Below are 21,408 nucleotides of genomic sequence, written 5' to 3'. Positions count from 1 at the left end.
CATGATTCTTTCTTTCATTAAAACAAAGCATTTGGGTTTCAGAAACTCTTTCCCACAAATTATTGAAAGAAAATGAAAACAAGAACCTCTTTTATGTTTTTTTCCCATTCATATTAACCTGAAAGTCTCATCTCTGATAATTGGCACATTGAGGTATATTGATAATGTGTGTGTGTGTGTGTGTGTGTGTGTGTGTGTGTGTGTGTGTGTGTGTGTGTGTGTGTGTGTGTGTGTGTGTGTGTGTGTGTGTGTGTGTGTGTGTGTGTGTGTGTGTGTGTGTGTGAGAGAGAGAGAGAGAGAGAGAGAGAGAGATTTTCTATAGAGAATGGCCTCTGCTCACTTGTTTGTCCTTTAAATGTCTTTCTTCTCAATACATTTCTGATTGTATTCAGTTTTATATACCAGATGATTTCTACCTATTTAGTGTTCATTATTTGGGAGTTTGATTCTCTAGTGTGGTTTTTTTTTGGGGGGGGGGGATGTCAGCTAGCCTGGGTAGCTTTGGGCCTCAGAACCACCCCCAGAAGATAATATTATTATTATAGTTGAATACATATTGCCATATACCAGTTGGTAATTTACTATGGTAAGCATTTATCAGCTTTTGCAAGCTAATTGTCCTCACCATTCCACATAATGAGGGAAATTTTAGACAGCTGTTAGGGTGTGAGAGATCCAGCATAATACTTGTATGTGATTCTGTTTGGTAAACAGTGGTGTGTACATATGCTGTAGCTCTCCCTTCAGCTGTTCTTCCCCCCTTCAAAGTCCTGTCTACTTCAGGCTTTTTCTACTCTCAGATCCCTTTGTCCTCTTCCCTTTACTTCTTTCTAGTATGCTGTATATCGTGTTACCTCCCTTCAAACAGGCTTTTCTGATACAAGATAATGTCCACTGTTCTTTATTGCCTGTTCCTCATGAATCCTACATGATCACCTAGGCCAGTGGTCCCCAACCTTGGGCCTCCAGATGTTCTTGTTCTGCAACTTCCAGAAGCCTTCACCACCACTTCTGCTGACCAGGATTTCTGGGAGTTGAAGTCCAAGAACATCTGGAGGCCCAAGGTTGGGGACCACTGACCTAGGCTTTTCATTCTTCTGTCATACGATGTCTTCTCTGTTCTGTTTTCATATGTCTGTTCTGGTTGTATGATAACTGGAGAGAGATGCTGTCAATCAAGGTTCAATACTCACTGTACAATTTCTGCTAAAGTTTTTTAATCCTATATAAGTACTGTTCTAAAGAATGCAAGGTTGATTGGGATACACACACATGGATGTTTACATAGTAAAGTAAAATTGTGCCCCTATTTCATTTTGCTAAATATTGTGTTATATTCAAGCTGGGAACACATATTGCGTAATCACTTTTTCAGATTTTTATGAAGCAGGAATTCCATAACTATGTAATCATTCCACCAATGCTGATTTTATAAATAAGTGTATGCTTTGCATGTAAAAAGTCTGAGGTATTACACACTTTATTATGTAGATTTCCCTTTCCAGAAGAGTTCACTGATGCTTGAAAGCTTGACATAAACAAAAATGATCCAGATATTTACATAAAAGATTGTAGGCCAGAAATGTTTCTTGATGTTGTCTGTAAAATTATATGTAACTTTCAGATGATGAATGGTATAAGAAGTATTCCTTTCTTTTTTATCATAAAAATAGTAAGAAAACTATTTGATAAATCCTTTGTGCTGCATTGTTAAAAAAATTTAACGGGAAAAATAATATTTGTCATAGTCAGCAGATGGTTGTCACATTTTGTTTTCTGTGCTCTTTACCACTTAATTTTGTTTTGTTGCAATGTGAGAGGCTGCTGGTCAAGCATCTGCTATAGCTTATGGCCCAGATCTGGAATCTCCAATGATTGTACACACTGAGAATAGCAGAAGTAAATGTATTAAGCAGCCCATGAGAGCACCTGGATTTATTTTTCCTCATGGTGTTCAATAAATGGAAGAAACTTCCAGTTTTCCAGCAAAAGAATAGCACACACTCTTCGATTTATAGGATTTTCCATGGGTTTAATGCCTGAAAATAACATGGTTTTAAAATCTTTGCGTTTTTTAGCTCATCAAGGTGCCGTACAGGACCAGCCATACCAGCTGCCAGTGGAAATCGATCCCCTCATAGGTCTGTCACTTCCTTCTCTCTTTGCGATTCATTAAGCTCTGTATGGTGGCCCTGAAGTGTAGATTACGGTTGTTTTTCACTTGCTGGTTGCTGGGAATGGAATTTTCCTGATAAACCATTTGCATGCAAATTGGAATGCAATGAGCTGTGGCTATGCTGGTATTTCATCAACTCCCCCTCATTGGTTTGCCTAATTTGAACAGGCCTAGGACGTGTGTCAGTGAAAATTAATATGGATGCCGTAATAATGTGTGATTGAGAATGCGCATGAAGTACTGTCAGGATAATATTGGGCCTTTTCATCACTCAGACTTGTTGATGAGCAAGAGCGAGGCATGTTATGATGAATTGGTGCACCAGTAATGCGATGGGGCTCCTTTGCTGAGGAAATTTTCATAATAACAGTGGGATTCTTAACAGCCCTCTGTTGTAGAAAATAAAACTGTGGTGCCAGAATTTCATCATTAAGAGAAATCAATCCTTTCCTCACAGGCCTGCTGTTCAGGCTGAGGGAATTAATCTGTAATTGCAGAGCAGTTCCTGAGTGAAAATATATTGCGTAGCCATTTTTAAAAGGCATTGATATTCATTTTTCTAGGAAATGGTAGAGTTTAGGATCAAAATCAAGGAAGCAGGAAAAGTGCTTCTTAGCTAGAAAAAAATCCCTATTTGATTTGAATGTATTTTGAATGCAGACTTTTATTTTTAGACATTTCTGGTTCGGCCATCATAATTCAATACAACTTGTACATGGTTTAGATCACAAAGCATTGGCTTAGCACAGAATGGCAGTAATGTAGGCCCACTGAATCAGTGGGAATTTGGTGAGTCTTACACAAGTTCCATTGATTTAAATGGATCTACTCATGGTACTCAGTGCAGTAGTGGATACAGTGACAGACTAGGACTCTTGAGACCAGAGTTTGAATCCTTGCTTAGCCATGGAAATTCGCTGGGGGAGTGGAACTGGTAAATAATAATTACGTGCTGTCAAGTTGATTCTGACTTACGGCAATCCTTTTCAAGGTTTTCCAGATAGAGAATATTCAGAAGTGGTTTACCATTTCCTTCTTCTGAGGACATCCTGGGATTGTGCAGGCCACACAGATTGGCTTTTCCCCTAGGAGGCATAGTGGGGAATCAAACATTCACCCTCTGGCTCTCCAGCCAGATACTAAAACCAGAGTTATCCACTCCTTAAATAACTTACTTAGCTTGACTTACTGGTTTCTATTTGATGGCACATCGCTAACTAACTCTAGTTTAGTCAATTGAATCAATGGAACTTATGGAGGAAAGGACTCACAATATCCCTACTGACTCATTGGACCTACCACCATGATTGAGGGTCTGACTACATTGACAATAAATGTGAGAAATGCTGTGATATTGGGATGGACTTACATTTTTGTTCACACAAAAGAAAATGCAAATCAACTTGGAGTTCCTGCACCATTCATAGTTTCAGACAATGTGATTGTTTACACCAATGGAGAAAAGTTTGTCCTTGACATTGGCAAGTATTGTTCTATTGGGCACTTAGACAGACTAAAAAAGTAAAAGAATCAAGAGGAGGAAATTGCCATCGAACCCTCGTTTACAGCTTAGTAAGTTGTTCCCCTATAATTGCACCTGCTGCAGGGCTACAAGAGAGTTACGTTTAAAAGCTGCAACAAGGGTGCTTAGATAATTTTCTCCTCTCTCTTCCTCCAAACAAATCTAGGGAATATATCTGTGAAGATTTTCAGTCTTCCAGGTGTGGTTATCTGGAAGTTGAGTCATGTCAACTGGACTTGTTTCTTGTTAGGTTGAAACTTTTTGCTGCTCTTCCATGTAGCTTCTTGAGTCTGAAGAAGCTACTTGGAGAAGTAGTGAAACATTTCAGCCTAACAAGAAAGAAGTCCAGTTGCCATGACTCAACTTCCAGAAAATCTAGGGAATCCTTTAATTCCCCAGTGCGCTGCGAGTGAATTTGTTGTGTAATCTCATCCTCATACTGCTAAACTGTAGGATTTCATCCAGTGTTTTGCAAACAGGAACAGCCTTCAAGCATAGTATTTACTTTCTGATTTAACATTTACATAATAACAATATTTTGGTTTTACAGTCTCTTCAAAATAATTCATACCTCCGTTTCTTTATGCAACTATTTATGAGCTCTGTAGTTCCTGAATGTGAAAATGAGTCTTACTTTTGAAAACCAAGGGCAATGCTCCAAAATTCAGCTGAAATCCTGTATGCTCTGGCATTAGTAAACTTACACCAGCAGAAGAGTGCTGGATGTTAATGCCTACGCAACCAGCATTGTACAATTAGATTGCAGAATCAATTATAAGGCTCCTGTTTTGTCCATTGTACTTCTGACCTGCCATGCTTTTCCATAACACTGCTGCAGCTTTCCAATGAGCACATAGAGCTGCACAACATGACATATTAGTAATAACATACAGTATGTGCATATCAGTATAACCATAATAGATTAAAACATTTCTTCTTGAGATTATTAACTAGTTTTTATTATGCATATACATATTCATATGCATACACAAAAGGAGAGCAACTGAAGAAGGTGGACCATTTTGCTTAAATATTTTTTGATTAACTGCATCCCTCAAACAGATCCAGAAAAACCTTGATCGAGGTGCTGTTTAGTTCTTGTTATCTGTTTATATACAAATTAACAAGAAATATACCAAAATAACAATTCTACCTTTGTTCTTATGACACGTTGAGGTTTGGTCTATGTACCTTTGTCACTGTCCTAATAAATTTCTCAGATCTTCATCTAGAGCATGCTGCTTTAACAATAGCATCTTTAAGAGCTGCCACCAAAACAAGCTCTCTGTACATTTTAGAAACCCAGTAGCGCTTTGTTCCTAAGCAAGAGAATAATTTGCATAAGAGTAGTATTTCTTTGAGCTGTGAGTGCTCAAGAGTTTTTATGGTTATAATTTGTAATACCGAAGAGAGTGTTTCCCCAACTAAATAAGTTCTTAGTATCTCTTCTATGAGACCGAAATTACCCAACCTTCATCTCAGCCAGTTACTCACAATGAAGATTGGGTACTGCCTAGGAATTTTGTCCCAGAACTCTTCCTGATGCTTTGGCTTCTAGATTGATTCAGATGTTTTAAGGACTGCATGGTGAACCTGTTCCTCTGGTCACACCTATATTTGTATTTTGCTGCTGCTCATAGAACAGAGCAGAACAGAAAGTTTCTTCTGGTCACAGATGAACAGTGTCCCCAATGCAATTATGAACTGGGCATCCTACTCCAAAGCTTACCTTGAAGGGAGACAGAATGACTATAATAATTTTCTTGGGGACTTCTGTTGAAAATTTAAGAAGCAAATATGCCATATTCTGAGAAACCCCGCTTTTCATTGGTGGTTCATTTTTGGTCTCGAATTGTTTTTGGATTTCAAACCTCAGAAGCCTCCAGCCAATGTGGCCATTGGTTAATCATTTAGGAACTGTGGGAATTCTGGGAACTGTAGTCCAACTACAGTTGAGAACTCAAGTTTTATAACCACCAAGTTACTGACTCTAGATAAAAATGAGGGTGACTATAAGAACAGCTCATTGCATTCCATTCACACCACAATTCGGTATCATTGCAATGGTTTTAAGGAATATACTCATATCCACATACAGTGGTGCCTCGCAAGATGAATTTAATTCATTCCGCAGCTAATGTGTCTTGTGAAAAATTCATCTTGCGAAACACGTTTTCCCATAGGAATACATTGAATGCCCTATGGGCAAAAAAAGGCAGAACAAAGTCAAATTTGGTTTACAAAGGGTTTATTAAGTGCTCTTTAAAGCCATACATATTGTGCAGATGATTTAAAAAATTTCAGTCAAAAAACTTTAACTTTTTAAACATCATAGAAAAACATTTAAAAATCAGCAAACATGAGGCAGGAACAAAGAATGGAAAACATTTGTCTTGCGAAGCACGACCATAGGAACATTTGTCTTGTGAGTCATCAACCCCATTGCCAAAACCATTTGTCTTGCGAGTTTTTTGTCCTACGAGGCACCACTGTATTATCTTTCTCAGACACTTCATCCCTATTCTCTCTGAGCTTAACTGCAAACCCCTTAAAAAGTGGAGCGATTTTGTTGGTGGGAGCTACCCCTAATTTATTTTCTCTCATTTGATCTTACATGGGCAATTAAAACCGATCAGTCTTACAAAATACTCCTGATGGAGATGGGAACTCCTATATCCTATGGATTGGTATAGCTGCCTGCATTGTTGGATCTTTCTTTGGGGCATGACTGTGAGGCTTATGACAATGAGTAGCTGCATTTTGAAATTTACTGCTATACTGATTTGCCATTGATTGAACTGAGTGTTAAGATAACCCTTGTGGGCCAAGACTTACAGAATTTGTTTATTCACATAAAAAGGGCAAATTGTAGCAAAACTGGAAGAAAGAACTGAAAGGATGTTGTGAGGCTCAGCACTAGCAGCAGCACATACAAATTGTTTTAATTACTTATGCATTAGTTTGGCAATAATTTAATACTCGTTTGCAAATAAGCTAAAAAAAATTTAATGCATTTTTCTTTTCTCAACCAGCCAGCAATACAAACATACACAGGAGACAGATAACAGATCTTCTTGACCAAAGCATTCAAGTCCATTCCCAGTGTTTTGTAATAACTTCTGATAACCGATATATCCTTGTCTGTGGTTTTTGGGACAAAAGTTTCCGTGTGTACTCGACTGATACAGGTATGTCACCTATTTTAGTGTAACACTAAGTTCTTTTCTAAACTTTAAAGAAGGGATTGGTTGTTGTTCTTACATGTCATCAAGTTGCCTCCAATGTAGCACAACCCTATGAATTAGTGATCTCCAAAAAGGTTCTGTTGTTAACAGCAGTGCTCAGTTGTTGCAAACTCAAGGCTGCAGCTTCCTTTATTGAGACAAACCATCCCACATTTGGCTTCCTATTTCTCTGTTACCTTCAACTTCCCCCAGCATTATTGTATTTATCAACGAGTCTTGTCTATACTGTCCTGGACTGCAGCCAGGAAATACTATATTTCGTATTTCGCTCAAAATCCAAAAGACCAGAACCTCACAATTCTGTGAGAACTACAGCTCTCACAAGGTTGGGGCAAGCAAAGCACTTGTCTCAGTTGTACAAAGCTGAAAGGCACAGGAAAAAGAAACATATCTGTGGTCCCAACCATGTCTTGCCATTAGGAAAAGGGCACGTTTCTACAGCCCTGTTCAACTGTCTCCCACCCTGATACATTCATTATCATTATCCTGGGAGGGGAGCAGCTTGTCCCGTCCCTCTCTGTCATTGCTTTCTATATCCAAAAAAATTGACAGGCATGCAAAAGAAACATGACTACTTGCATGTAGGTTTTACACATGAGTAAGAACCCTGAAAAATAATGATTGTTTGATAAGATCATTCAAGGCATCAGGGCTAGACAGACTTTATTTATAATTTGTTTGGTTATTTCATTTCTAGGACACTTTTCTGCTACTCAGAGGACCCAAGGCAGCTCCTAATGATTAAAACAAGCCAGACGAAAAACACAATACTTTATAAAGTTTAAAAAATTAAATAAACATACAGTAATTATTTAAAAAGCAATTAGTTAATTATACAATAATAATGAAACAGCATTCTAAAACATTAAAAACACACTTAAAAAGAATATGTGCCAAGGAGGGACTCAAATTTCAGCTGCCTGGAGGGGCAGGACTTTAACTGTTGGGAAAGGATAAAAGAGAGTGAGCCAAATTATGTTTTAAACAGAATTTGTAGTAATGGTTTCATGTCTAAAATAACAACAACAATTGTTTCTTGGTGTTTCTTATTATTTATGCATTCACCTTGTTAACCAAAATAACTACATTCATGGGTGTCAAAAGCAATCCAGTGGTCCTTGCGCAGTAGAAAGATCAGCAGACAGGGAACAGCTGTAGCCCACTGGATGCCGAAACATGCTTACAGTACGGTACTCACATTCTTTGGGGAGACTCCTTCTGTGTCCCCTCCCCCCCTTTTTTGCTGTTACTTGCCTCCAACTTATGGTGACCCTATGGAGACTGAGTGATCTCTACAATTCCCTGTCTTCAGTAGCCCCACTTAGCTCTTGCAAACTTAAGCCTCTGCCTTCCTTTAGGATGTTGATCTATCTCATATTTGGCCTTCCTCTTTTCCTGCTGCCTTCAACCTTTCCCAGTAGTGTCCCCTATAACTGCAATGAAATGATGGAAGGGGCACAATTCTTAGCTGTAACCAGCTAACTTTGCCATGGGTGCAAATTTAGTTAATTATAGATCTGGTGAGAAAATTTCTATCCCAGCCAGGCCCCTCTTGTGCTAATTTCTTAATGGCATTGAGATATTTTAAATAATAGAATTGTTAAAAAAACAACCAGGTTCATCTACCTCTAGACTAATGTAATGCAATCCATTCTAGCCCATCATTCTTTCCAGATTCCACTGCATGTGTAGTCCACACTTATATCTTAAACAGAGAGGTGAGACTCAGCTAAAGTACATTGTAATCTAGGACATAAAAATGTTGCTATTAAATGTGACCTTAGACATGTGTTTAATAATTCTCAAAACGTGCTATTTGAGACACATGTGCTTTCTACTAACTAAAGGGCTGGGTAAAGGGAAGGTAAAACTAAATCACTTTGTTCTTTCTATACAAATCAATTATTAATAATAGATGTTTGTGTGTTTAATAGCAACATACACCTTTGTCTTCTCTTTTATTACCCTCATTTAAAAGAATGCAGAGCCATGGTTATTGAATATAGCTTGGCAGCAATGCTTTAAACAGAATTCAGGGTTCATATTCTTTTTTATGTTATTATGTTTTATTTTATTGTAAAATGTTAGTACACTGAGGGCTTTGTATGGATGATCAGCCAACTTTATCACTCTGAATACAGATGCCTTGAAGTGTCAAGTTTGGATCCGTAACAGACTGAGTTCAGCTCTGCTCTGGTGTTTTCCTCTTCCCATTTTCATGAATTCTTCCCTCCCACTGTTCTTTTCTGTGTCATATCCCATACCATTCAGAACTCCCCTTACTATCAAGAATACTGCTCAGTGGATCAGAGTGCTGTAGTAGAGAAGGCTGAGAAGTCTCACTGCACAAATGGAGTTCTGTGCATGGTACTTTTGATTCCAAAACCAGGGAGTTACTTCCAGACTTGCACTTACATGAGTTTCTTTGACAGTGGAAAGTGGAGGATATGACATCATCCCCCCCATGTAGTCTTACCTCCCAGGCAGTTCAAGGGATTAGGTACACTGCAGTGCCTGCAGTGCCTCCAGATCACTGCAGGCACTGTGGAAAGAGGGAAATCATCACCATTCATTTCCTCCAAACTGGAATCCTCTGCTTGATCGCATTTCCCTTTTGCTTACATTGGCATAAATCCAAAGTATATATTTAGCTCATCTAGAAAAATTGCATGATCCTGAGGCATTCTGTCTGAAACATCATGTGGCAAAATGTAGCTTTATGTTACAATTTGGCTATATCAACATACTATAAGACAGTGGTCCCCAACCTTTTTAGCCCCACGGACTGGTTGGGGAAGGCAGGGCCCCCCTGCGCTTGGCGCATGCATGAAGAAGCACTCTCTCGTGCAGCGCACTCATGTGCATGAGCAAAGGACCGGGGGTACTCATGCGGGCACATGCATGCTTGTGTTCATGCACAAAGGGTGGTACATGTGGGCGTGCGGGCACTCATGCGCGTACGCGAAGGGGTGGGGAAATGCTCATGTGGGTGCAGGCATGCGCAGGCACAAATGGGCTTTACGGGGGGGATGCGTGCAGGGGTGGGGAGGAGGTTTGTCTCCGCAGCCCGGTCTGGCTCAGGCCACGGACCAGCACAGGGCTGTGAACTGGGGGTTGGGGCGCTTGCTATAAGAGATATAGTTATGACTAAGGTGACTGATAAACATTAAAAACTATAATGGAAGGCTTCTTGTTTGTTCTGAAACCAGCTTATCTTGTCTTCTTATTGTTTAGGAAATGTTCAAGAAATATTCATTTATAGTCTTATATTTAATTATCCCCAACCAAAACGTGGAAATACTTTCTGTGAGTTATGTTGTAGGGAGAGTGAATGAACAGAAGAGGATTATGTGATCAGTAATAGATAATGGCAAGTTATCACAAATGTTGAACTCGGTTATATTTTAGCACTTAAGCAAAAGGCACCTTTTTCTTTTTAGTTTTGGGTAGAGGTGTAATGGGTTGTAGCAGGAAATACCATGATAATAAATTATGCTTCTACTTATAAGTAGTACAGCGTAACCTCAATAAAACTGTCTTTGCACTGCTGAATTTAAAAACCTGTCTGAAAATAATATCCACCAATGCATGTGTCTGATTATTATTATTTATTTGTAATATATATGTCAAATAAAACATTATCTTTAAAAAATTGTTATGTCTCAGAAATATAGCCTACTGCATATGGTGGTAATTGAACTCATGGTGTAAATTACTGTTAAGGCAAAAAAGTTGAATGGCTCTTACATTATTATCATAAGGCAAATGAGCAAAAGCACATGGTAGTGGATGCAGGAATTCTGATGGCCAAAGGGGGCTTCGTGAATCTTCTTCATCTGTATATGTTGGGGGATGAAACAAAACTCAGTGATGGAGCTCATGCTTTGCTACAAAAGGCTTCAGGTTCTGTCTATAGTATTTCCAGGTAGGGCTAAGAAAGAACACCAGAGAGACTTGGAAGAAAATACCACTTAATACTAGCAGAACTGAATTAGGTGGACCAAAGATCCTACCCACTATAAGGCCGTTTCCTATGCCTTCTAACAAATAACAAAATTAACACTTGGGTATCTGCCAGCTAATCTTTTAAACATTTTTAAAATTTGAACCACAGATTGAAAACAAATTCTTAGATGGTAACCCCCACATATCTATACCTTTTCACTGAATAAACATAGTATACAGACAGTGTGTGTTAGTGATGCACTAAAAATGCCAAAGAGTCTTAAAAACTGAAAACCACTTGCATGCACATAGATCATTACACTCTGCTAGTGTTGTTCTGTGCATTCTCTGCTTTGGAAGCTGACAGTGTGCATTGATACGAATGAGGCTTCTACTTACTCGTATATGAGTACTCATTGCATAAGTTTTCTCATTGTCCAGCTGCTTGCATAATAGAGCATTGTGCAAGCAAACAGACACAAGAGGATATTGACCTAACATATTAGTATTTATTTATTTATTTAACTTATATGCCGCCCACACTACCCGAAGGTCTCTGGGCGGCTTACAGCATTTAAAATACAATAATAAAATACAATAGTAGAAGCATAAACTTTTTTTGTGGACTACAGGTTACAGATAGTGTGTAGGCTTATGCTTATTGAAAATGAGCAAAGTATTGCTGGATCAACAGTATTGTTCATATTTCTGACTGAGGGGGAGACTTGTAGACAGGTCCTGCAGAGTATTTTCCTACAATTTTTTTAACTAATAGAAATTATTTTACAAGAACACAAAACAAACAGTAAATATACATGATCATGAGACATTTAAAAAGGATATATTTAAAAAAAATAGAGATTGGGAGATAGAAACAGTATGATGAAGAGTTATATAGAAGAGATATATAACAATGACATATTGTTTACAAGAGGAATACTATGATTGCAGTTCTAGAAAGGCTTTTTTTACATAAAGCATTTCATGAAATGCTGAAGTCCAAAAAGAGAAAACAAATGGGCAAAAGCAGTATATATGAATATATTCCTGTCACACCACAACCTGTCAACATTTTGGAAAAGCTTACTTACCTATATAACTTTTTTTAGTGGTGTGATATACCACAGATTTATTAATTTTAGACAGTGTTTAATAGGAAAGGATTAGTATTGTATGTCCTTAAATTTAAAAAGTGCTAACATCAATATTACTAGGTATAATCTTTTTTGCATTCTTATCGAGAGCCATACATTGTCTGGACCTTCTTTAATAATTCTAATTAATTGTGCAAATTGACCATCTTTATAATAAATGTTTAGCATAATTTTTTACCAGTCCTCCTTTCAACTCCTTATATATTGTTGAATTAGTGGGCTTTTTTCTTATTATTAACCAATTTCATAATTTACTTCTGCCAATCTCATAAAAGTGATCATAAATACATTATGGAATTGCCTGAAAAAGAAAGAGGTAAGAGGTAGTCTGTTGTATTCCATAATTTTTAAAAGATGTATAAGATTCTACCTTTTATGTAATTTTTCTATATTTCTATTTTTTTTTCATTACGAATTGAGGTATAATCTTTTGTAAAATAATCCCTAGCAATTTTTTTTTTTTGAAAATTTAGGAGTTATAACTGCTAAATTTCTCTTTTGACCTTTAAGGGCTGTAAATATGATCCTAAATTTCTTTTTCTAAATATAATTATCCAGCAACATTGAATTGTTCTCAAATTCAAAATGTTTCTGATTTGTGCATTAAATATCTTGAAATTTTATTGGTTTTTAAAGCTTTGAATTCTTCCCTTTTAGCTCTTAGGATATTTAATATCCTAATGTCACCCAATTTCTTAGGTTTACTTTCTAAATCTTTAATTTCAGTGGCACATCTAATTTTGTGGTAAATTTTTAATTCACTTAGCCTTGCTAATGCATTCTCCTTGAGTTACCATTTTAGTGGATCCTATAATGTACTAATTTTAATGTTCTGAGAAGTATTTTCATTAATAGTATTCTCAATAACCTTATTTAATTTCTCTTTCACATCACTTCCATTAACTATTAAGGGAATAAATGCCCAAGAGATGTTGGGAAATTTTAAGGTCAATGAAATTGGGCCATGGCCCAACTTCAAAGTAGAACCTATCCTGGCCTCCAGGATAAGATTTCCCCACTCCTTAGAAATTAGAAGATAATCAAGTTAAGAATAATTATTAAATCTTCTTGGGAAACATGTATAATGACTGGTTTCCAGATAAAATTCTTTTCAGGAATCTAGTAAACTAGTCTTATCTATAATTGAGAAGAACAATTTAGAAGGAATCCAAGATTTACCAATAGAATTTAAATATCTAGAAACAGCAATAAAATCTCCTTCAATAATTGTTTTTCCTTCTCTCAAAATCCTTCATTTTTTTCTACAATTTTCCAGTCCACTTTATTATAAACAATTTTAAGGTGCCTTCCCCCAATCTGAAAAGTTGTACTGCAGTTTCAGTGCAATTTATATATGGCAGTAAAAAATGCAGCTGTGTCAACCTGACAATAATCTGTTGAATCATTCTTGTTCAGTGAGATGACTGGTTTTAAATGGTATATATTACTGTAATATAGGCACTATAAACTAGTGTTTTTTCTTCAAGAAATTCCACATTCAGCCTCCAATATCTTGAGGTGTAGGTTTTGAATCAGCTGGGCTTGGGAAGTTTTCCTTTTGGGGAGCTAATGTCCTGGAGTGGACAGTTCTTCCTAGATAGACTGGGTAGTCTGCCACAGTGTAAGATTCTTACTTACATACATAAATATGACATAAATGCACTATAATGCCTAAAATTTACTGTCTAAACAAATAGCTGCTATGTGCTGAAAAAAGCTGTTTTGTTTATTTCAGGGAGACTGATACAAGTTGTGTTTGGCCACTGGGATGTGGTCACTTGCCTTGTCCGCTCTGAGTCCTACATTGGAGGAAATTGTTATATTCTCTCAGGATCTCGTGATGCAACACTGTTGCTGTGGTACTGGAACGGCAAAACAAATTCCATTGGTGATTACACAAATGGTAAGGAATAACTTTGTTGTTACTGGCATTTGACATATGTGGCAAATCTGCTGCATTCACGTGTCTTTCAAGCAGCATTATATCTGGACAATTATTGAATTGAGAAAGGCAATTCCCTAGATTAGAATTAGTTCTTGAATCTTCCAAATAATGTGATGTTTCCCTCAAAAGACTTTACTTCTGTGGATCCTTATAGCATCACAGCTATTGGACAGCTATCATGATAGTACAAAAAAGAAAAATGTAACTGAGATTTTAATTGCTATGTTTTGAATAGGTCAAACATTAGAAATGTTTACAAATTTGACAGACAGGTTCCTTTGAAGAAGAAACCTATGATGAAGAACCTGCATTTCTAGAAAGTAAAGTAAAAGTTGTTGTGAAAGCAATAGGAAGAAATAAATCACCAGGAGTAGATGGAATACCAATAGAACTATTTCAAGCCACAGAGACCAATCTGCCGAAATTCTAACAAGAATATGCCAAAAAAATAAACAATGGATTCTAGACTGGTAATGTTCAACATACATTCAGATCCTCAAGAAAGGAGACCAGTGAGTATAGTAACTATAGAACAATTGCCTTAATTTCCTGTGCAAGTAAAGTAAAGGATTTACCTTACAAAAGGAGCAAGAAATGCCTGTTGTTCAAGTTGGATTCCAAAAAGGAAGGGCATATCATGAGAATGCAAGATTATCTGGAAAACAAGAATACTGGGAAGGATTGAAGGCAGGAGGAAAAGACAAAGACCAAATATAAGATGGGTTGACTCTGTAAAAGAACCCACAGGCTTTTGTTTAGAAGAGCTGAGCAGGGCAGTTGAAGACAGAACATTTTGGAGAGCTCTCATTTATAGGGTTGTCATGAGTTGGAGGCAACGTGGTTGCATTTGATAACAACGTAAAAGTTTTATTTTTAAGTTTGGCATTTAATTTGATTCCCTTAGCTCTTAGTGGAGTTTTAAAATTTAATAACTAGCATGCCTCACATAACAGGGAGGGGAAAATTAAACATAATTCACCTATTAGTATCACAGATCACACCTCTTTACATGAAGCAGCATACCCTAAGGAAAAAATATACCCATTTTAGATCAGCTCTGATTGGAAGTATTTTGGAGGATTAAAAGTAACATTTTAGAAATGATTTTACCACTGTTTCCTCAATTCTTACTTTCTTTGTTTTCTCCTTTAAAAGTATTTTGATGTCTTATAGGTAAACAAAGTTAGTTTAATTAAATGCAGATTTGGAAGGATTCAGAATGAAATGAAAGATCACGAATTGTCAAGTTATCTAAAAACAGGATATATTACATTTCTAAAGAAAGATTTATCCTCTGATAAACTCATCATTGTGATGCCAGCTTATATATGCATCATAGAATTTTGTAGCTTGCCTTATAGAAGGAATGGCTTAAACAGACTGATCTTCATATATAGCAAATGGTTCTGATTTAAATACTTTTAGAGGTAATTAAATGAAAATTCAGTCTAATTTTAAAACTATTTAATGGCAGGCTGTTGCAAGTATCTTTGTTTAAGCAGTCCATTGTTGTTTTTAAAGCATGTTTTTTGCTGTTCAAATTCAGATATCCTAGACTGACATCTGGTGGTGGTACCTTCAAATAACGTTAATAAACCAATGCATTGGTGAAAAACTTGTTTATGTTTATGAAAAATAAAAATCCCATCATCTCCCTGAACAGTTATAAATCCCACTTGTTTCAAAGTTGTATGTTCTCTGGAAATAGAAATGTTAGACTTTTCTAAAAAGACTTCAGAACTAAATCTCAAAGCTCAGTTAATACTTCTTAACAAGCAAATTAAAAACAACCAGATTGCCCATTGGATAGTAGGCACTCAGATTCAGGGATATTTTTTCTGTGGTTTTTTTAATTAGTATTTCTTTACCAAATCCCAGAATGCATTTTTCTGCTTCTCTGCTACATTGCAATTTTCATAGTCTGAGGCTGTGTTCTGTTTTCTTCTTACATCAGACATCCTGTGTCCCCTAGATATATTAAAAGCATTTGATTCACCAGGCATGTTTTAATGTTTTAAAGATTTGCTGAGTGAGGACCTAGAAGACAGTATAAAGAATGTCTGGCTGCTGCTGCTCCACATCTTCCCTTTCGTATCAGTAGAAAGCAATGTACAGTATAGGAATCTAAGAAGAATTTTCATTCATTCATTCATTCATTCATTTAATTAATTAATTTATATGCCACCTTAATACCCAAGGTGTCTCACAATAATTAAAATCATACAATAATATGTTCAATTACCGTAGAAAACTATATATTAAAAAAAACCAATTAAACATTGGTCAACATGGGCAGAAATCACCGGTTCGGCAGTTTGTGCTGAATCATCCGTCAGAGGAACCAGGTGTTCAACAATTCCCAGCCCTGCCTCCTCGGGCAGGCGCCCATCAGAGGCAGCACCCCGGCTTCCTTGCCTCTCTTCCTCTGTGTGCTGTCTCTGAGTGGGCACCCATTGGAGGAGATGGGACTGGGAAGTGTAAACATCCGTTTGTCCAAAGGATGAACCAGCATGAATTAAAAACAATTTTAAAACATTTAAAACAAACATTTAAAATGTCCACAACTTTCAAATGCTTAATGCTTTTAACACTGAACTCCATCATGGCACCGTGTTCTGTTCTGCTGGGGAATGCTTCCTCATGTGCTGGAAGAGGACAGGAATATGGACCAGGCACCACTTATTTTTGTTTTGCATGCTTTGGTACCATAACATGAACACAATGCGGATTACTCTGTCACATGATTTTCCCGTACAGTTTCCATATTTTCTTGGCTATGGAAAACTTAGGCAAAGTGACACATGTGATAAAATTGCAGTGAAGATAAAATGCCATATGGAATTGTTCAAACAGTCCATGAAAGCACGGAGGGTAGTCTTCATTTCCATTTGCAATGTTTTTTCTTTTGTATTCAGTAAAATTTGTGCTACTTTGTAGCAGTTTGAAAAATAAGTAAATGGAGAAAGGAAAAGGAGCAGGGGAGAAATAAGTGCCAGATTTTCTAATGCGCACTGTCAATTCCTTAGAGTGAAGGAAACTATTTCTTGATGTTGAATTCTTTTAAGTTTCTAGCTTTGCTGGTTCCTGTTTTGAATGAGAAATGTTATGTGGGTAGCAGTGACCCTCACTTGCTTATTGTAACCATGTCTTAGAATTATTTACTATATGTTCTTCAAGGAAAGGGTTGCTTCCCCATTTTAGTGGGGGCTTCATTTCACACACACTGTGGAAAGCACCCACCCTACATTTTCATGGAAAAAAGAAGCAGATGCTATCTGTTTGAACACTGAATACACTTTCACAGCTGTAGTTATGTTTCATAGTTGCATATAAATCTTCATAAAAAGTGTTCACCTAGAATGTGTATCTTGCCCTGATGAATTGCTTCCGAGTGAACAGGTGGAAAATTATGGGTTGCATCCTCCCCCATTCTATTACTGTAGTTACAGACACTGTGTATTTTACTGAACACAGTGCCAGCATACTAGGAATTTTGAATTAGGTAGAGAGCAGCTATTGAATGTTGCTGTGTTACCAATGTTCAGGCTCAGGTGTCACTGAAATGGCATAAATGAAATTCTCCAGAAAGGCAGGGATAGTTCGGCCCTCCATGATGTAATGCAGGCTTTAGTATTCCAGGTTAAAAAAAAGGCTTTGCTTACTCTTTGTAGTCAATAGTCAATTCTGTACTAAAAGAATATCCTGATGGTAAATGAATTAAATTATTCTTTATATTGTATATGTAGCATGGAAGTAATAGTTTAATATATTTATTCATCTTGTTACCCACCAATAATTATTGGGATAGAATAACACGATGGAATGACAAATATATACAGTATTCTTTTATCACTACAGATGCCCTTTTATTTTTTACAAAGTTTTTGGTTATTGCTCTCCTTTTAGCGAGCAAAGAAAATAAATTTCATATAATTTGTCTTAAATATAGGATGCCAAAGATTGCTATTATCTGAAATGGGATATAGTGAGTGCTCCACTTGATGTAAATATTAAAGTGAGATGCTTGAATGTAATTTGCCTCAATGTAACTTTTGTCCATACTGCAAATTTGCATTATATAGATGTGGATCCTATTTTTAGATTGTCTAATAGCCACAGTATCATAAAATACCTCTCAAAATGCATTATGCCTCAGTTATTACAATGTGCCTTAATTAACACTTCATGAAATATGTTAAAGAAAAAACATTCTAGCTAATACAAACATTTAGTTATGATGTTTTAACTATTGTCAGAACTCATAAACATTGCATTACTACTTTAATATCTGTAGGCATTAAATTGTGTCATTTGTGGAATTATCCCCAGTTTTCCTTTGTGAATTAATTCTCTGTCACACAGTACACCATTGCTCACTCTGTGGTTTTTTTTAATGAAATGATTGCTAAAATAGGTTTTTAAAAGTATTCAGGCAATAAGCTTGCAAATTGCTGTTTCTGATGTTTTAGAAGTGCAATATTATGGTAGTAAAACATAGCAATCTATTACTATTCTATTTATTTTATATAATAATTTTATATGGATTTATTTAAAAGTTAGTGTTCTTAGTATGTTTGAAATTTCTAGGCTTGATTTTTGTAAAAGGACCACCTGAATATTTAAGATAGAATTCTTACCTGTATGGACATGGTGACTGTAGATGAGGGGATTCTCACCTCTTTCTCTTTCTCCCTTTTTCTTTTCATATACTATTTGAAACTTTATGGGTTAATGAGTTTCAACCAATCACTTAATAAACTTTTTTGTTATATTAATAAGGCATGTGCACAATTCATGTTTTAGTTAACACCTCCCATTTGACCCTTTAATTATAGTTAAAATAAGTGTCATATTACAAAATCATCGTCACTACTCCAAGGCCTTGCTGGCCTTTATGATAATCTGGCTGTGGTTGAAATAGCCTTGATCCTTTTGAGTCAAAAGAACGAAGACCCAGCAACAAAAGAAAAGCACCTTATGGAATAAGTACATATTCCTGATCGCTGCACAGTTTTGCAAATCTCCTAGGCTGTAGCTTGCAAACTTTTACCTCAAATCACTCTCATCTTTTCTCCTGGGCTCATAGCTCATGTTTCTTGGCTGAGCTGTGAAGGCAGGATCTAGAGAAGGCTATGAGGGCAGCAGACCACCCATTCCCTTGGTATGACTTGTGCCTGCGTGCCTGTGGTGCGTCATGTGAAGAAATGGCCTCTTACACAACATGGAAATTCTTCTTCATGTTTTTAATAGGGTCAGTATGGGAAAGATTAGTGTTTGAAAAACCTCCTCTGCTCATTAGGTACCCATAATTTTTAACATTACAGGCTTTTCAAGTGATCATACATTTATTATTATACCAGCAGTCATTAAAAATAGCATTTGTGGTTTTATTTATTATTGTATATTGAGAGAGAAAAATAGCATGAATGTGAAAGTAGTGTATAATTCTACAGCTGCAAATCATAAATTAGCCTTTATTTTTCAACTCTCAGACTCTTACACAATATAGTTTCAAATAAACAGAGTCTAATCATTATTGTTTTAGGAAAGCTCACCTTTTAAAGGAGTCTCAAACCTTGTAGAAAGAACCAAAAGTAGCTGTGTTTGTAATGACACATGGAACAGATTTTACTGAGTATTTTAGAACTGGGGGGGGGGGAATGGAAGTCTTATTCTTAAAGAGCTGTTGCCAAGTAATTTACACTTATTGTAATAAATTTTACCATACTTTATATGATTCATGCAGCATTCTTTTACCTTTTGAAATTTGGATTCCAGACTTTAAAATATGCTTTTATCCTCTAAAAATTGATGGTTTATACAGAATAGTACAGGATGAAAGAGAAACCTACAGACCTGACAGAGTTGTTTTGCGTTTGATAATTGTTTGCGTAAAATGCTTCCTTTACTCTGTATGATATAGTTCCACTCTTTGTTGTGTTGGGAATGTAATGTTAAATGTCAAGTTCAAGTTGTAAATAACAATATAACAGTTGGCTTCAGTCTGAATTTAATATAATATTGCACAAAGAAGATCTTCAAAATTGTTGTGTTTTAGATATTAGTAAAGGATTCGGATTATCCTTAATTTCATTTGACTTGTTCATCTTTCTTAAAGGATCTCCATAAATATGTACTCAACATTCCTTTCAGGCCTTACTTAAAGCTTGGATCAGTGATCGTAAACCTGCTTAAGGGACAAAGCCTTGCCCTTCTTTGAAGTCATTTCCCCAGGATTTCAAAGAAGTTGTAGAAGGCAGTTTCCCTGAAACAGTTTAGAGAAATTTGAAGTGGTGCCCCTTAAACCAGCAGCAAAGTAAAATCTTCCCTTTGCTTTTCTGAAAACCATGACAGTCTTCTGAAGTGGTAAGAAATCTCTTCTGCTCTGCAATCAGCTTCTGAGGATCCATTATTTAGAAAAATCAGAAGCATGAAGAAGACTCCTAAATGCTTAACATTTTTATCAAAGGAGCCAGTCTGACTTTTCAAAGGACTCTTATTCCATAAGGCTGGACTGGAAAGGAGAATGAATAAGGAAATTTTAGACATAGAGATAATATACAAACACGTAGATACTGTCAAATCAACAGAGTTAGCCAGGATGTGATTTATGATAAATATACAAAATTCAATTTAGTAATGTATCAGAATTAATTATATTATTTTGAGATGTTAAAATTTATTGAAATGAAAACATTGTAGATAATGATAACAACTCAAAGAAGATATTTATGCGGTAATCAGTCTTTTACCCCCAGCAGGATAATCTGAGGAAATAGACACCAGTCCAGCACTGAATAACATACATATTTTTGTTACTGTGTTTAATATTTCTGTTGAAAATTTTGCAGTTCAATATTTGCTATTACATCATTAGTTAAACTCTGCTCTCTATAAACCTCATTCAGGTACCCCTCACATGTGAGCTGTCCCCTTTCCATTTCTCTAAATATTCAAGTTCATAATATCTTCCATATTTCTTTGAATAGAGGAGTTGTAGCTTCTCTCTTTATAAACATGTGCTGCTGATCACTCCTTTGTAATGTGAGCTCAGAATATTTTCAGAGTGTAGTGCTTTTTGAAAGATGTAAATATAACCCATACCAATAAAGCAGTTCGTCTGAACTAGGGGCCCTGGCCAAATGGATCCCCTTAATCTGTAAGAGGGAAGGCATGCAAATACAGAATCCTGCTTTATGCTACTAGAGACCAGCAGCACTACTGGGATACTAGTACCTTTGTTGGGTTTGCATTCCTCCTGAGTGCCCGATTGGGGGAAAGGTAGCATGTAAATAAAACAAATTAAATCTTACCTCTCTCTGATGGTGGCCCTTATTATGGTGCACCCTTTTTAAAATGTGTGGACTTCGTGCAGTGTAAGCAATAAGTGATTCGTCCTTATGTTGTCATTTACAGGAAAA

General features: G+C 36.4%; 1 protein-coding gene across 5 annotated transcripts in view; it reads left to right on the top strand.

Annotated features, from left to right (window-relative positions):
- LRBA (LPS responsive beige-like anchor protein) overlaps positions 1–21,408 on the top strand; it is a 456,729-nt gene that overhangs the window by 423,087 nt on the left and 12,234 nt on the right. For all 5 annotated transcript variants that reach the window (XM_078394767.1, XM_078394766.1, XM_078394768.1 and 2 more), the window contains 3 exons: positions 2,079–2,141; positions 6,731–6,886; positions 13,778–13,945. In XM_078394767.1, the coding sequence (XP_078250893.1) occupies positions 2,079–2,141; positions 6,731–6,886; positions 13,778–13,945 (387 nt within the window). The remainder of the gene's footprint in view (positions 1–2,078; positions 2,142–6,730; positions 6,887–13,777; positions 13,946–21,408) is intronic.

This window comes from Pogona vitticeps, chromosome 5 (assembly GCF_051106095.1).
Source record: "Pogona vitticeps strain Pit_001003342236 chromosome 5, PviZW2.1, whole genome shotgun sequence".
Lineage (NCBI taxonomy): Eukaryota > Metazoa > Chordata > Lepidosauria > Squamata > Agamidae > Pogona > Pogona vitticeps.
This window is presented reverse-complemented; position numbering and strand designations above follow the sequence as displayed.